Source organism: Alexandromys fortis, unplaced genomic scaffold (genome assembly GCF_014885135.2).
Source record: "Alexandromys fortis isolate MF-2015 unplaced genomic scaffold, M_Fortis_MF-2015_v1.1 scaffold_261, whole genome shotgun sequence".
Taxonomy (NCBI): domain Eukaryota; kingdom Metazoa; phylum Chordata; class Mammalia; order Rodentia; family Cricetidae; genus Alexandromys; species Alexandromys fortis.
In genome coordinates, this window is record NW_026068144.1 from 606,459 (window position 1) to 625,306 (window position 18,848).

The 18,848-nt window shown below is 37.7% G+C and overlaps 1 protein-coding gene across 1 annotated transcript in view; it reads left to right on the plus strand.

Moving 5' to 3' along the window:
- Window positions 1–14,873, plus strand: part of LOC126491329 (zinc finger protein 431-like) — a 28,178-nt gene extending 13,305 nt beyond the window's left edge. Inside the window, exons 2-3 of the mRNA XM_050126892.1 lie at window positions 7,016–7,142; window positions 7,350–14,873. Of these exons, the coding sequence (XP_049982849.1) occupies window positions 7,016–7,142; window positions 7,350–8,803 (1,581 nt within the window). The 3' untranslated portion in view covers window positions 8,804–14,873. The remainder of the gene's footprint in view (window positions 1–7,015; window positions 7,143–7,349) is intronic.
- The last annotated feature ends 3,975 nt before the right edge of the window (window positions 14,874–18,848 follow it).

Below are 18,848 nucleotides of genomic sequence, written 5' to 3' on the forward strand. Positions count from 1 at the left end.
GTACTCTTTGGGTTTCTTCCTGCAGGTATTGGAGTTTGATTTTATAAAGAACAAGAAGGATATTTACTTATAAGTTTCTTGGTTTGTTGCCAACTGGTAGAAAAATCTCTTTTTTAAACTTTGCTATTTATATGATGTTTCTTTATGAAATTCTGAAGCTTTAAGCACATTTCCTATCAATAGTTGATCAATTTCTTAATTACCTTTTGCTACAGGGCCAGGAAAAATATATGGGCTTGGATTTGTGTTATAAAATATGGGGTGATTCCTATTCCTGATTATTTCTTTTAACTGAATAAATAATAAAGTAAATTCTGTATCATCTGGTATAAATTCAGTGGTTTCAATATGTAAAACATCTTTCTGCATATTATGTGTCAGTAACTATGTTGAGAGGTTCTCATTAATACCATGAGAATACCATATAATTGTGACTTTTGGAGAGAATCATAAGGGATTTGAGCAACATATCTGATTAATAACCTGTCTTTTCTGATTTATTTGCATCAGTATAGAATGTAGGGGCACTAGATATTGGTATGCCCTATACGATGTAGGAAAGATCCAACTAGTTCTCTTTGTACATTGAATTCTCTTGCATTTGTGATAGTTGTTGTTAATCTTGCCTAAAAAATTACTGCACATTCTTTGCAAAGTTAACTTTCTACTCATAATTTGCCAATTTCATCATTAGTGAATGGTATTACATTTTCTGCTGTCTAGTTCTGCTAAATGATGATGTCTCGGTTTTACTTTTAATGTCAACTCAGAATCTTTCACATAAGTTTTTAATTTTTTACTGTTTAATTCTAAGATAATATTTAGACTAAAAAGATCAATTCTAAGATAATATCTTTCCTCTGTGTTAATATTCCTGTAGAAGATTGCTTAGAGGGGAACATAAAATGCAATCAAGCTTTAGATCCAAACAGTCCACATGTGCATCCTATAATTTCTTTTCCTCCAAAGCCAATTCTCTCTGAGCTTCAACTGATAGTTTCATTGGACTATTTAATTCCTTGTCACCATTGAAGGTTTTGAAAAAGTTCAGGTTTTACCCAAATGGTAGGCAATAGATATGAATGTCTCATAGCAATCTTTGGAAGTCATTAAGAGTCTGCAATTGATATATCTCGATTTGCACATTTTGGTATCTAATTATTGTAGATCTAGTTTAGATCCTCAATAATTAATATAATTTCTTTGTATTTTTCATGAGCAATTTTTAATCCTGAGCTAGGCAAAATTCTTTTTACCTCTTCAAACATTTGTTCTAAAGTATATGTATTTCAATCAGCCAATAAGATGTTGTCCATGTAATGGTAAGCTATAGATTGAGGAATTGCTTATGTATCATTTCCAATGACTGCCATACAAAATATTGTTGCAGGGTGGAACTATTTCACATTCCCTGTAGGAGAATTTTCCATTGATATCTCTTAGCAGCTGAGAATTATTATAAGTAGCCTCTGTGAAGGCAAATTTTTTGTGTCTTTTACTTGTGAGGGTATAGTGTATAAAACACTTTTAAATCAATAACTATAAGAGGCCATCGTTTAGGCAATAAGAAGACAATAGAACTCCAAAGTTAGAGAGAGCCCATTGGCTGATTCACCTTATTAACAGCTCTTAGATCTGTTAGCATTCTCTATTTTACAGATATCTTTTTGATAACAAATACAGGAGAATTCCAAGGACTGGTGATTATTCAAAATGCTGAGCATTTAATTGCTCCTGTACCAGTGTTCTAAGGCCTATGGTTTTTCTGCTGTTAAAGACCATTGTGCAACCCATACAAGTTTGTCTGTCAGCCTTTTTAAGGATAGGTCTGCTGGTGCCTTTGAAAGGTCTGCATCTGTTGTGCCCTGTTCTTATACAACCTGAATGGTCAGTGACTGTTCTTTATAATATCTTGCAATATTTTCCTCAGAAACATACATTAATTTGTGATTTGTTTCTGAGATTGGGGGTATATTAATCTGAGTATTACATTATTGTAACAAATTATGTTCCCATGAGCTCATTGCTATGTTTGTCACATATGGCTTTAATTTTCCTCTCTGTCCTTCTTACCCTGTACACTTGACCAATCTTGTGCTCTGTTTTATCTGATATAATGTTCCAAAGCCTAAAAGCTGAACTCTTACTTCCAGAAGAGGCCTATTTGTTTCCCAAGATTCTGGTGAAATATATTGGTACATCTGTACCTGTGTCTATAAGGCCTTAAATGGCAAGGTCTTTTATTCATATTTTAAATTTTGCTCTTTGTTAATTTATAGAAGTTTGTGAGCATACTCACTTTATGATTTCTTTTTAAATTTTTGTTCTCTGTTCTACAGCTGTTCTATCATCCAGTGCAGTATGCTTTCTTAGAGTAGGTATTAGGTTCTTTAATTGATCTGTAAAGGAGTTTCCTCCATGATGACAGGAAATGAATGAACCAAATTTGGTATGGGGGCCTAGTCTCTCCAGCCTTTAGGGATAATCTATTTTAAGTTGATGACGAGTTTAACATCTGCTTCACAAAAGGTGAACGCATGCCATATGAGACTATTGCTTCCTTGAATCTCCTTTAATCTAACATTTCCACAGGAGTCCATTTACCTCTTGCACAGCCTTGGGAATATCTGTCATTTGGCAGTTATTCCTGTAAGATGACTGGATAAATTAAAGTTGGTTGTTTGAAAACCTTAGACTATTCTTTTCTAACCTTATAATGCAATGCTAAAATTAGTTCTCTAATAAATTCCTCTGCCTGGATTTAAATATCTCTCTGTTTTAATAAGTTTTTCTAAGGCATGTATCTTGGCACAAATATCAACCAATGTTCTTAAAAATTGACCAAGAATTATCAAAATAATAAATACTATGTCAGTCTCAGCAAGTTGATTATCCCTTTATTTAATTGGTTTAATTATTCCAGTTTTAAATCATGTATAATCATGCAGACTTAACTCTCCAGTGTAATTGTGTTTCCATTTTTAATGCTGGAAAAATAACTCTTAAACTAATTCTGCCTTTTAAGAATTCCCAATTTTTTTCAAATCTGCTGATGGAGCGTGAGGCTGCCACTGTATAGCCCATCCAATTGGAAAACACAGTGCACAGCCTGGCTGAGGACAGCTGCAGCTGCTAGCATGTAGCCTGAGAAAGTGTCAAGGGCACTTTCTATTGGGGCAGCAGCTCAAGGAGGTGGTTCATAGAAATCCCACAACCCATGCGGTAGACAGAGCTGGCTGTTGGAAAAATATACACAGGATTGTGCAGAAGAAGTGTGCATGGTGGGAGCTACTCTAAGGCAGTGGAACTGGTCTAGGGTGGGTAAGTTCTGTGTATTAGGAGCCTGGGTGCTTCTGGAGATTGATTGGCAGTTGGAGACTGTTGTAGGAAAATCCCAAACTCGTTCAGAAGCTTGGGGAAAAAAAACAAAAAAAAAAAAACACAGCCAGTGGGGTAGTGACTCTGGTGGGAGTCCCCACATGTGCCAGTGGGTGCAAAGCCACAGGCAGCAGCATCTTTTGTGTATTCATGTTGTAACGTTGGGCACCAATTGCTGCTCAAGTTCTAACTGGTCTTTGTAATTTAGATTCAGAGCCAGATATTGGGGCAAAGATTGAAAGATTAGAGTGAGAAAGGAGCAAGCCATAGCTGTCTCTTACCTTGCTAAGTCCTCAGCCAAAACAGCAGCTGACTTCCTGTCTCTTTTTGTCTTATATTCTCTCCGCCCAACTGTATCACTTCCGTCTGTCTGTACACCTCCAGGCCTCTATGGTTAACAAGAGGCTCTGATCTTCAGTCAAGGTTTATTTGTAGAATACAAGTAAGACATCACCACACTGACTTACAGTTCAGAGGTTCAGTCCTTTATCATTATGGTAGGACAAGGAGGTATGCAGGCAGGCATTGTGTTGGAGAAGTACCTGAAAGTTGTATATCTTGAAGGGATCAGGAAGTGATCTGATACACTGGATGACACACTTCCTCCAACAAAGTCACCTCTCCAAATAGTGCCACTACATTTGAGGAGCATTTTCTTTTAAGCTACCACAATATCCTCGTCCCCTTTATGTAATAGGAATTGGACCAAAGGATTCATGTGTGCTAGGCAAGTATGCTACCAACTGAGTTACATCTTCAGATTCTATAATCATTTTCATTTTAGTAGCAATTTAATTCTCATTTTGCCTCTTTTGCATGGTTTTCCTGCTTCTATGCCTGTGTATAATGTATATGCCTGGTTCCATGGAGATCAAAAAAAGAGTAGAACCGTAATTATAGGTGGTCAGGAGCAACCACATGCATACTGGAAATTAAGCCCAGGTCCATTGGAGGAACATCAAGTGCTGCTAACCACTGAGCCCCTCATTTGGTCTCAGGTGTTCTGATTCTAATCACCTACAACATCTCTAGTTCTCCAAATATCCATGTTATAACTAAGCAGCCAGATTATTTGCGAATTAATATTTCATGGTTTGTATATGGATGTTTTGCCTGCATGTATGTCCATGTACCATGTGCATGTCTGCAATTGAAAAATCCTAAAAGAAGGCATTGAATCCTCTGGCCCTGGAGTTTCTGATCCTTGAGTGTCCATCAGGTGTCAAGCAATCAGCCTGGATCCTCAGAAACAGCTCTTTAACCACTGAATCACTTAGTGCCAGAGATCTAAATAACAAATTAGGTCAAGTTTCTATATGCAGTATTTATTCTGAAAACTGAAGACCTAAGAGTAAAGTTCTTTGGAAAACCAACTTTTCCCAGATGTACAGTTTTTCCTAGTTTTGTGTTGGCACTGCTTTAAGCATGCTTCAATGCTGTGGTTTGTCAGATACGTTCCCCTCGAAGCCTTTGTACCTGTTCAACTCTCATTTATCTTTTGTTTCCTTTTTGTCTGTCACTTAACGAGGAAGCCCTGCTCTAAACTCTTTAAACGTTTCAGCCCTAAAGCCCACAGTGGTGGATAAAACCTATAATCCTATGACTTGTAAATTAAGCCAAGAAGATCAAGTTCAGTGCTATCTTGATTACACATGTTATTTGAGGTCACATAGGGTTAAAGGACACCCTGTATTAATGATAATAATAACCTGCACCCTTAGTATTGGGTCTAGAGCTTGTGGGTTCCAGTGTTGGTACTGTGAGACTTCCTTCCATGAAGTCATGAGATGAAGTCTGTGTTGCATTTTGAGGTAATAAAATGTTAAGATATGCAAACTTTGAGACCCGTGTCATAGAATCTGCATGTAGGAAGTGGAAGTAGCAAAAGACAGAGATGTATGAGAAGTTGCAAGGAGAAATCGTCATCTATGCCCTTTGAAACAACGGAAGTCCCAAGTGTGTGACCCAGAGCTGCAGGATTTGGCATTTGCCCTGTCGGATTTCAGCCTTGCCATGGTCCAATCTTTCCTTAGTTCTTAAAAAGGGAAATGTATAGTCTGTGCCATTGTTTGGTGAATAGATTTAACTCATGTTTTCATATTGCAAGATGTCACAGTCAAGATATTGCCTTGAGTGTCAAGAGAAATGTTGGGCATTTCAACAGTGTAGGGAATGTTACATACCATGGGGATCTTTGAAATTAGGCTAAATAAATTTTGCATCAAGGTTTGACTGTCAGTATATCATGACCTGTGACACAATATTGAGGGTTGAATGAAAAATCTGGGCATTTGTCTTTGGTGTAGGCCTTCATTGGTGACTGAGGAATAGAAGCATTTTTGGAGAACATAGTTTCTGGGGAAGATTTCTGTGTTTTTCACCACACTTCTTTGTGTGGTAGAAACTGAGCAACCCCCTTCTCTTGTAGACACACCATTACCTCCACTAGAGACTCCATTCCTAAATAATTTAAGGTAAAATTGAAACAATTGTTTTTCCTTGCTAATCCATTTTTCTTTCCTATTATTTTTATATTAATATTTAGGTGCATTTAATTTGAGGTGTTTTTGTATTTACACTCTTGCTGTTGTGCTAAACTATACTCAAATCATGACTTTTGAACTTTGGCAGGAGGTGTCATTTTTCAGATATAGTATGAATGCAATCTTGCAACTAATAGTGATCTTTTTCACTGAATTCCAGGTGTCTAACATTATCCCTAACTTTGTATATGTTTTTACATGTTTAAGTTGTTTTCAAATGTCTGAGTCTTTTGACTATATAATACATGGATGTGTTTTGCTGATCTTCCTGGTATTCACTGAATATATAAGCATTGGTTTCTCTTGACCTGGAGTTAGGAATAGAGCTTCCAGTGGATGCTGGGAGCTGAGCTAAGACCTCTTCAAAACCAACAGGTGATTTTACCTGCAGATACATCTTTATATACTTCATTACTTTTTGTTGTTTTACTGCTGTAGACTCACATTTACTTTGTCAGTGCTTTTGAGATCTCTTTGATCTATCTGTAACTAACTTTGTAGAAATGTTTTCCTTCCTAGGAATTATTAGTATTACAGTTTAAAAGAGGTCATTCTAGGTTATGATAGAGAAGTACAGAATTATAGTAAATGTTTAAGTGTATAGAGAAATTTTGAGTGAGCCACTGAGTGTTTTCTGATTTTATATTAGAGATGGGGTCTCTGTACCCTTGAATGTCCTGGAAATCTCTATATAGACCAGACTGTTTTTAGAATAAGAGTTTCAGCTGTTTCTGCTTCCTGAGATTTGGTATTAGAGAGTGCACCACCAGGGCCAGATTGTCTATTCTTTTTTGAAGTTAATTATTCTGAAAGATTTTGCAGATGGACACTAAATATTGTCATCACTGTTTTCATGTCTCTCTGTGTATATTATAAGGCATTTCTTCTGTAATGCTATATTCTCTTCAGTGGGCACATATGGAAGGCATCTTCCTGCTTATCCCTTTTCTTTAAATTGAGTTGGTATTTAAGGGCCCATGTCACAAAATATAATGAACATATTGAATTATGTAAATATGTCTTCATTGAAGTATACATTTAGAATGTCTTCAGTGTCAACATTCATTTATTATATCACATATGGGATACTTTAGGATGCAGTGACCTATGAGGATGTGTATGTGAATTTTACTCATGTAGAGTGGGCTTTGCTGGATCCTTCCCAGAGGAATCTCTACAAAGATGTGATGCTAGAAACCTACTGGAACCTCACTGCTATAGGTAAGAATGTGAACTTTTTGTCAATTTTTAACTTAAGAGTACAAGTCTTTCTTGGAGATTAGATCCTGTTCTGTGATTTCAAATATGAAAGAGGAAGAATCTCATGGATAAATCAGGCATGTTTCTTAGATTCATGAAATATAGTAATTTCAACTGTGCCTAATTTCTAGTAATATGTCACATACATTTTCTGGTACTATATTTTAGGCTATAAATGGGAAGACCATAATATTGAAGAACATGGTCAAATTTCTAGAAGTCATGGAAGGTATCTTCAAGCACACGAAACAACCAATAATAAAGAGGATCTCTTTGAATGTAATCCGTATGATGAAGCCTTTACATCTGATTCCTCTTTTGAAGTCCACCAGAGAAGTCATTTGGAAGGAAAATACTATGAATATAATCAAATTTATAAAACCTTTCCATGTCACAGTCTTCAACAAGTGTATAGTACTCAAACTGGAGAGAAAAGGTATGAATACCATCAGTGTGACAAAGCCTTTGAATGTCCCACTTACCTTCAAATAGATAAAAGACGTCATACTGGAGAGAAACTCTATGTTTGTAATCAGTGTGGCAAAGCCTATACACTGAAGAAGACTCTTCTCGCTCACATAAGAAATCATACAGACGAGAAAGCCTATGAATGTAATCAATGTGGTAAAGCCTTTGTGTGCAAAAGTTATCTTCGTGCTCATGAAAGAACTCACACTGGAGAGAAACCCTATGAATGTAACCAATGTGGCAAAACCTATACACTAAATAAGAATCTTCTCTGTCATAAGAGGAGTCATACAGGAGAGAAACCCTATGAATGTAATCAGTGTGGTAAAGCCTATGCACTGAAAAAGAATCTTGTCTCTCACCATAGAAGTCATACTGGAGAGAAATCCTATGAATGTAGTCAATGTGGTAACACCTTTGCAGAGAAGTATACCCTTCTCAGACATGAAAGAATTCATACTGGTGAGAAACCTTATGAATGTGATCAATGTGGTAAAGCCTTTGCAAGGAAGCTTTTTCTTCTCTGGCATGAAAGAATTCATACTGGAGAGAAACCATATGAATGTAAACAATGTGGCAATGCATTTGCAAGGAGGAGTTATCTTCTCTGTCATGAAAGAAATCATCACACTGGAGAGAAAGCCTATGAATGCAGTCAATGTGGTAAAGCCTTTGTAGAGAAGAGACGTCTTCACAGACATGAAAGAATTCATACTGGAGAAAAACCCTATGAATGTAATCAGTGTGGTAAAGCCTTTTTAGAGAAGAGAGGTCTTCAGCGTCATGAAATAATTCATACTGGAGAGAAACCCTATGAATGCAGTCAGTGTGGTAAAACCTTTGTCCAGTTGAGTTATCTTCACAGCCATATAAAAATTCATAGTGGAGAGAAACCCTATGGATGTAATCAGTGTGATAAAGCCTTTACAGTGAAGTCTAATCTCCGCAGGCATGAAAGAATTCATAGTGGAGAAAAGCCATATGGATGTAATCATTGTGGTAAAGCCTTTACACAGAAGTGCATGCTTCAGAATCATGAAAGAATTCATACTGGAGAGAAACCATATCGATGTAATCAGTGTGGTACAGCCTTTACAAGGAAGCAGTATCTTCTTCGTCATGGAAGAATTCATGCTGGAGAGAAACCCTGTTAAAGTAATCAATGTGACAAAGCCTCTGTGGAGAAGAGTAGTCTTCACATGCTTGAAAGAAGTCGCAGAGGAGAGAAACTCTGTGGATGTAATCAGTGTGTTAAACACTTTGTGCAGAACTATCATCATCTCATTCTAAACATTGTTCTTTCTTGATGGTATGAGGAACAAAAACAATCCATAAGGGACAAAAACCATATTTTTCCATTAAGGCATAAAAAGCATGGTTTAATTGACTAACAGAAGTGGCCAATAATGAGTAATGTGAAATAAGCCCACTCCTAACTGTTCTATTGTAAGTAACATGAAAACACATTCTGAGAACAAGTCTGTGTATTGATTAATATTTCAGCAAAAGCTAAATGTTCCCATTTCTAATTATGCACTTACCAATCCAGTTAAAATTATAGAAGGAGGGATGGCATTGGACTCTCTTCACAGTTTTACATCAGTAATATATTGCCTCACCCTCCCTGTGTCATAAACTAAATTGAAGGCATCTTGATCACCTTTGTCTTCAAAAATATATCACATTGGTGAACTATTTTGATAGCATTATTTTGTTTGGACCACGTGAGCAGGAGGAAGCAGCCATTTTGATCTCATTGATAACACATATGCACATCAGAGGATGGGACAAAATCCAGCCAAACTTCAAGGAACTTCTACCTCATTGAAATTCATTGAAATATTAGGGTTGTGTGTAATTCAGAAGTATTTCTTCTAAGGTGACAGAGAAGTTATTGCACCTGGTCCTTCTACCATCAAGAAAGAAACCAATGTTTACTGGGCCTGTTTAGATTCTTAAGATATCACAGTCCTCTCTTGGGTGTGTTAGTTTTGCCCATATACCAAGTGAGTCGATGCTGTGGGGTAATGCTCTTGTGCACTGTAAAGATTTGTCACTTGTATTATTTTAATATAACACTAATTGACCAGTAGCCAGGCAGAAAGGATAGGCAGGACGACTAAACTAAGAGAATTCTATGAAAAGGAAAGCAGAGAGTCAGTCACCAGTCAGATAAAGAGAAAGCAAATGAGAATTCCTCACTGACAAAAGGTACCAAGCCACATGGCTAAACATAGACAAGAATTATGGATTAATTTAAGGTGTAAGAGCTTGTTAGTAATAAGCCTGAACTAACAGGCCAAAGAGTTTATAATTAATATAAGCCTCTGTGTGTTTTTTTTAGAACTGAATGGCTACAGAACTGGACAGGACAGAAATTTCCATCTAAAAATGGCACCCACAGGTTTGGCAAGAATTCCCACATAAGACTCCACTAAGAAAGCTTTAAAAAAATAATTCTAGACTGATAAGAATAGAGTCAAGTGCAGTTTCTTGGTAACTGTATTATCTCCTGTATTCTCCTGCAGCCCCTTTAAGAAACGCTTCCTAACTCAGTGTTAGTGGCAAAAAAAACCTTGAGGCTCTTTTAAGAAGCAGTGTCACCAAACAATTAAATGATGTTTATGAATAGCTGGCATCAGGCTTCCTGGTGGTAGCATGGACCTAGAAACTCCACAAAGTTGTGACAGTAATGTGCCTCCCACCAGTACCTCCACCGTGAAGCTAAGGAATGGTGTGGGGCCAGCCAACAAAGCTGGAGCTTTGATCCTAGCCAGATGACTTAGCAGAATCAAGATTCATGTGGTCAGAAAAATATAAAGATACAGTAAAGACAGATTCAGATAAAAATTTTTAAATGGTTTATAATGTGTTTAAAAATATATGTAGGCTTGAGCGAGATACGAAAAAAGATAAAGTCCTAATAAAAGAGATAGAGTAGTGGGGCATGGTGGTACACGCCTTTAATCACAGCACTTGGGAGACAGAGGCAGATCTCTGTGAGTTAGAGTCCAGCCTGATCTACAGAGTAACTTCCAGGGCTGCCAAAGATACACAGAGAAATCCTGTCTCAAAAGAAACAAAAAATAAAAAACAAAAGAAATAGAGCAAAAGAATAAAGTCATGTAAAGATGGAAAATACACAGAGAATCTGGATATTGTATGTTACTGTGTTGTCTTTGAGTTGTTTGACTGCAAAGGAAGAAGCAACAGCTGCTAAAAGACAATTGATTATAAATGCTGCTAGATTAATCCAACCTATATACTTTGAAAATGCCTTAACTTCAAATTTTAAGTCAAATATATGTTACTTTGGAGAAAAAGTTTTGCTTTTCTTTCCACAGGAGATGAGAGGCTGTGTATACATTCTGGGTTAAAACAAATAAGGTTTGATCAAGGGAGACCCCTGAAAATTCTCCAGTGGAAAGGGATTACCCAGATGTTCCAACATTTTAGAGTACCTCTGTTGCAGTTTCCTCTGAGTTCTATATCCAAAACAGCCTCAAACCTGTTGGCTAGTCTCACAGAATACCCCAGTTAGGATGACCACAATCCTAAATTTTTTTGGGTTCTCATAAGATTATCAGTGCCTCCAATTAGCTGGAAGTAACTTAGAATACATTCCCCAAAGTAGATTCTGTATGTCTGTCATTATTTAGGGTTTTGGTTACAAGTTGTTATGGATAACATGAAAAAGCTAAACAAAGAAGATTAGATCCAGAGTTCTTGTTTTGAAAAGAAAAAAGGGTTAATGCCCTTGCACACTGAAAAGATTTTTCACTTCTATTAGTTTAATAAAATGCTGATTGGCCAGCAACAGGCAGGAACTATAGATGGGGTATCCAGACTAAGAGAATTTTGGGGAAAAGAAAGCAGAAAGTCACTCACTGGCCAAATACAGAGAAAGCAAGATGAGAATTCCTTACTAATAAAAGGCAACAAGGCACATGGCTAAACATAGACAAGAATTATGGGTCAATTTAAGTTGTAAGAGCTAGTTAGTGGTAAGCCTGAGCTAATAGGCCAAACAGTTTATAACTAATATCAGCCTCTTTGTGTTCCTTTGGAACTGAACTGTTATGGAACTGAGTGGGGCAGAAACTTCCATCTACAATTTGGAATTTTGGGATTCTACTAACTTTGGTTCCTGGAAGAGCAGAAGGACTTCAATGGGTCCATGCTGCTGTATAGTTTTCTCTATGATTCAGCAGACCTAATGGTACTCGAAGTTAGAATGGCAGCTTAGGAGCCTTTTGTGGTCCCTTGTAGTTATATCAAGGAAGAGAACTTGGTGACATTGGAACAAAGCTCTCCACCATTCTGCAGACACCTTTCTTTCAGAGACGCATCTTGGCATACTATTTGACCTTATTGGAAAATGAAAATTTGACAATGGCCCTTTTTGCCAGTCTTGCCAGGCAAACTGAGCTGCTCTGTGTTATCTGACCAAACAATCATAGATTAGGGCCTTCATAGCAGAAATCTATTATCAAATGAAAGTGACACATTTGTGATTTGGTTGATCATGTTTGGAGGCACAAGCAAGTTACATGAAGAACTTGCACAAATGTCTAAAATTTTTACTACAAGGGTGCTGATCTTGCCTTTAAAGTCCTAGTTATCCTTTTGCATTGAAATTAGCATTTTCAAAGGCCAGAGATTCAATTGTTATTTGTCCAGCTTCTAAATTTGGTATTCTATTTACAATTAATATCAATCTTTTAAGAAATCATCATACATTGGGCCCTGTATGACATTAGTTAATGGCTCAATTTTCTTTCCTACTTATTTAATTCTGTCCCAAGCATTCAAAGTTACTGCATAGCATAAAGCCAGAATATGGCCATAATATAGGTATTGCATTTCTATGACAGTAGTAGTATAATCCCCTACTCCCATTAATTTGATATAGGGAAATTTCCCTAGCTCTAGTTCTCTTGTTCAGTGGTGTTAGCCTCTACTTTCAACCAGGTCCTCCATTGTAATTGTGGACCAGATTCCAAGACTGCTGTAAACAAGTCTCTCCAAACTTGAGGGATAATTCTATTCCAAGTTGCCCACAAGTTTAACATCTGCTTCATAAAAGGTGAATGCATGCCATATAAGATTATTACTTCCTAAGCTGGGCGGTGGTGGCGCACACCTTTAATCCCAGCACTCAGGAGGCAGAGGCAGGCGGATCTCTGTGAGTTCGAGGCCAGCCTGGTCTACAAGAGCTAGTTCCAGGACAGGAACCAAAAGCTACGGAGAAACCCTGTCTCGAAAAATCCAAAAGATTATTACTTCCTTGAATCTCTTTAAATCTAACATTGCCACAGAAGTCCAATAAGCTCTTACACAGCCCCTATCATTTGGCAATTCATGTAAGGTTATTGGGTTTATTAAGGTTGGTTATTTGAAAACATTAGTCTGTTCCTCTCAGATCTCATAATGCAATGCTGAAAATAGTTCTGTGTTAAATTCCTCTGTCTGGATTTGAATACCTCTATGATCTTTATATGATCTTAATAAGTTTTTCTAAGGCCTGTATCTTCGGCATTTATACCAAGCAACTTTTTTTTAAAACCAAGCAACTTTTTAAGAGATAAACTAAGAATTATCAAAGCAGCATCAAGGCTTATTAAAATGATAATTAGCAGTATATCAATTTTGGGTAAGTTGATTGTTTCTTCATTTAATTGGCCATATTTATATTGTATATTTGTAGGAGGAAGGCTACTTGTTCGTCCCAGCTGCTCAGAACCAAAATAACCACACAGAAACTATTAATTAAATTGCTGCTTGGCCCATTAGCTCTAACTTCTCATTCTAACTCTTACATCTTAATTTAACCCATCTCCATTAATCTGTGCCTCACCACGAGGTCATGGCCTACCAGCCAAGTTCCAGCACATTTATCTCCAACAGCGGATCCATGGCATCCCCCTGACTCTGCCTCCTTTCTCCCAGCATGCCATTTAGTTTTCCCCTCCGACCTAAGTTCTGCTGTATCAACAGGCCAAGGCAGTTTCTTTATTCATTAATGGTATTCAAGCATACAGAGGGAAATCCCACATCACATACAGAAACCTAACTTTATCATAATTGTGTGTCCCATTTTTTAACAGATAAGATTTCTCCTTTAACTAATTGCTTGCTTTAAGAATTCCCAATTGAGCTGGGTGGTGATGACACATGCATTTAATCCTAACACTTAGAAGGCATAGGCATGTGGATCTCTTGAGTTTGAGGCCAGCCTAGTCTAAAAGAGCTTCTTCCAGGACAGGCTTCAAATTTAAAAAGAATTCCCAATTGTCACCAAATTTGCCAGTGATGACGATGAAGATGTGAGACTGACTACCACTATTTAAAACAGTAAATGGATCACCAGATTTCACGGCAGCAACATAGTTTGGCAGGAGCCTGAGAAGGGAGATCGGTGAAAGCCCACCATGAGACAAGAAAGGAAAACGTAGCCAGCTACACTCTGGCATATTGTAGCTCTGACTTCTGCCTGTAGCTGCACAGCCACAGGCAAATGCCTTTTTGGTGAATTCAAAGTGGGCTCTAGATGTAGCATGAAGTTTAGTTGGTCTTAATAGTAAAAATTCAGAGTCAGATGGGGGGGGGGGGGAAAGCTGACAGATCAGTGAAGCAGAGTGGTCAGCCAATAGAGAGTTCTCACCTCTACCAATGCTCTGACTGAAAGGGCGATCCTGCCTCTTCAAGACTGTGTCCTCAGACTTTACTGCCTAGACTGCACTGATCTGTATTCTCCCACCTTATATTCCTCTCTCTGCCCAACCATATAACTTTTATCTTCACCTCCCTAGTGCTGGACTAAAAGGCATCAGATCCTAAGTGCTTGGATAACCTTTGTGTGAGTTCTGGTTCTGTTTTAGACAGATTCAGTCTTAGGTAGCCCAGGGTGGCCTTGAACTAACAGATATCCCTTTACCACTGTCTCAGTAGTCCTGGGATTAAAGATGTGTGCCACCACAGCCTGACCTCTAGTACTTAGCTCTGCGCTCTGATCTTCAGGCAAGCTTTATTTGTTAAACTACAAACAAAATAACACTATTACATATACACAAACACATACATAAATACATATTTATATATATTATATCACTTATCCCCTTCCTTGTCCTTTCTCCATCCCCTCCCAAATTCTTCTGATTTCTTCCTTGTTTAGCATGTGTGATTAGGTATGCATAAATATATGAATAAAACCTGCTGAGTCCATTTCTGTTGGTTGTGTGTATATGGTTTTATGGCTGAACATGTGGCAGTGAATATGCAATTAGGAGGTCATCCCTGCCTGAGGCTAAGTCTCCCAGCTTCAGGAGAATTCCACTCCTGGCCAAGATTCTGCAACAAGACTCTGGCCAAGAAGTGACCTCGGTGACTTTCAACAGGTAACATCAAGAATTGAAAACTTGGGGTAATAAATACTTCAGCTAACACTTTCTGGTATCATGACCCCAAAGTTCTGGAACAACAGTGAAAACTGTGGACACTGGCTCAAGCAGATCTTTGGTTCTCTGGTCTTCCTGCCTTAACTCATTGACCATTAGCACCTTAGATGGTTTGGAATCCTGAAAGTCCTGCCCCCACTTTTCAAGTACAGTGACTACAGGCCTGTGTCACCATGCCCGCCTTAGTTGACTTCAGCTTCATTTAATGAAGCATTAGAATGACAGGATGAGAAAGATGAGCATTCGCACCAACTGTATTAAAAAAATAACCACGTATCTCTTGAGTCTAGGCTTCCTCATCTGTGGAAGAAGTACAGAACTCTGCCCAGGTCCCTTGATAAGTTATAACAGACTCAATGATAAGGCAAAACAATATTGCTCATGTTTGTAAAACAGTAGACTTTAAGACAGGAGGGCTATATTTGATGGGGGCCTAGTTAGAGTTAGAACTAGAACCTGTGTCCTGGGTACCCTAGTCAACCAGGCTCAACCAGTCATCATTAGTAAGCCAATTAATAGAACCAAGTTATCGAGTTGTGACCTGCAGGCACTCAGGAGGCAAGCTGGGCAGAGCTCTCTGATGTCCTCTATATCCTAGTCTATAGAGTAATTTACAGGCCAATCCGGGATTTATAGTAAGACCATTCCTCCTCCCCCCAAAAAATTATTGATGAAAATGGAAAATGTTTTTTATTCAATTTGACTTATTTGGAACCATGATATAAATGTAAAATAAAAAGTTCATTCTTTGGGGTCCTATCAAGTTTAGATAGAAAGGAAAATATTTACAAAAGTCACCTAATGGAGTCATATGAATTTTCTAAATGAATGAATCTCTAAAACCTTCCCACATTCTTAGTTCCTGTATTTCCTGCAAGGTCATCATAAAAGAATTAAATGTGCCGGGCGGTGGTGGCACACGCCTTTAGCCTTTAATCCCAGCACTCAGGAGGCAGAGGCAGGCGGATCTCTGAGTTCGAGGTCAGTCTTGTCTACAAGAGCTAGTCCCAGGACAGGCTCCAACGCTACAGAGAAACCCTGTCACAAAAAAAAAAAAAAAAGGGATTAAGTATTTCTTCAGTAGACACATTCCCATCAGGAGGACTCAGTCTTTATCCAGAATAAGATTTCTGAGGAAATGAGAATTTCATGGGGTCTACTGTTTCACTAGTTGTTAGTAATATGGTGAGATATAAATGTCTCTTTTGAATATCTTTATTCCTGCCAGCCAGGCGGATTGACAGGGTGGGTGCTAAGGAGTTTAAGTGGGAACCACAAAGTTGGAACCTGCTGGGTGCTGTCACTGACAGCTACATGTAGTTGTTAATAAAAGGAAAGAGTGAAATGAAGGGTGCTGACCCATAACAGTTGAGTGAATATAGAAAGCGTAGTAGGAGCCAGCTTGTCCTCACACCAAGCATTGCTCTTGGGGTCATCTGATCCTCTGGCATTCAAACCCAAAGTTCCCTCCTTAACAATTCCTCCATACTCCACAACTCTGTAAATGCCTAATTGCCCCAACCTTAGAGTGAGTTCTGTTTAAGTCTCAGGATCTCCTGACAACCTGGATGTCATCTGGAGTCACCATCACTCTGGGATCCTGAGGGTTTTACAGGCTTCATCCTATTCAGTCAATCAGTCTTTATGCCTGCAATTTCCTCTTCTCTCCTTACAGGAGGCATAAACTCCTTTATTGAATGCCTTCAAAGACTCTCTCTCCAGTATGACTTCTTTCCTACCTGTATGGAGAACTGGCACACGTGAAAGCCTTACCGCATTCACTGCTCTGTTGAGACTTTATATTTGTATGAATTAATTTTATGATTTGGTCTAATTGTAAAGAGGACTCAATCTTTTTTTTATCAGTTTGTTTACAGTCATGGCATCTCCCTTTCATAAGGGTTGTTTTGCATCTTTGAAGATACCTGTGATGATAAGAACCTTTATTACATAGTTCACAATTATAGCATCTTTTTTATATTTTTCACATTTAAAGAAAAATGGAAGAATTTAGAGCTTTACCACACTTATTCCATTCATAAATTTTCCTGTACAGTGAGATACTGTATTTACAGAGTGAACCAGGACAAACAGAAGTGTTTACACATTCCAATAATCAGAGTTTTTCGCAGTGTGCGTTTATGGATGTATTCTTAATGAATTTGGAAAACTAGTTAATTGTAAAATTGTTTCACATTCACCAAGTCTACTCAAAGTGGGAATACTAATATCTTATAGTTCTTGGGGAGGGGTATGTTGTGTCTTTCCATATCCTTAAGTTCACATAGCTTGTATCCAGAGTGACATATGATAGATCTTAGTAAAGGAAGAATAACAAAATGATAGGTTTTCCCATTGCATTCACACAGTTTGACTTTCTGTTGTCCTCAAAGACTGGTGGCATAGGGATTAAAGTTTCTCCACAACAAACTTCTTGACTCATAAATTTACCCCTCACTAAACTTAACAAGGTCACTACCAGTAAATGGGTAAACAGTAGCTTTATTATGGACTCTGCTTATTAGAGTCATTAGTATATTTGGACATATACTTCCCACCAATTCAACATGTATACCTTTTGCAATGTCTAAATGGTATGAAACTAAACAGACTAGAAGATGTATCATGCAGCTGTGATTCAAATAGTGCTGTTTGTTAAAGCATGATTTCCTTGGCTTAAAGCAATGCCTTGTAAACACATATCTGCTACCTAACATTGAGGTACATGGTTATATGGGAATATAATAATCATCAATACATTTTAAGCTGTGCTTATTTACACTATTGCTTTGCTTTAACACTTCCACAACAAATTAAAATTGCTTCAGAGGCACATTTGTATCCACTTACACAAGAAAATTATCTTCCATGTCTTCTAGAACTTTGATAATCTTCCTTAATATTATGGCCTTCCCAAATGTGGCCTAAAATATAATACAAGAAAATGTATGATACATTAGTTGAAATTGTACAGAATTTAAGTTACTAACATCAGTAGACCTTAAAAACTATGCCTGAGTTATTTATCTCATTATTCTTTCTCAGTCAAAATTACAGAAGAGTATCAATAACCAAGAACCAGTTGTCCCATTAATTTAAAATATGGAGCAAAGTTCAGAATTACATGAAGTTCCTATAGATCTCCAGCATCACATCTTTGTAGAGACTCTTCTGGGAGGGATCCATCATGGCACACTTTTCCTGAGTAAATATGCACACCATCATAGGTCACTGCATTCTAAAATATCCCATACACATGTACAAAAGAAAGCATGATATTGGCAACATTGTAAGTATATACTTCTTCAACAACATATTCATATAATTCTGGGCTACTCACACTTATTCCATGACACAGAAGTGACTTTAGAAGGAAACCGAATAGAATAGAATCTTGAAAAAGATATGATGATTGACAGACATAGACAAGCAAGCAGAACAATGGTACTGAGTACACATGAGAGAAATTGTATGAACTATAAAAGAGGCTCTCTAATCATGCCAATACGCTGGACACACAGAGAATCTGGGAAGTTTAAACTTGAATAAAGGCTCTTCACTTTTACATATGAGATTCAGCCCCCATGGTGGTCTCTTGGGGGTCCCCACGATCTGGTCATAGCATTTGGGATCCCACAAATCCACCAGAAACACTGCCCTGTAGAGCCTTCAGCCGACCAATAAGTTTTCTTTCTATGTTTTGTCTTCCTGTTGTGGATATTCTTCTGTAAGATGGCCCAGA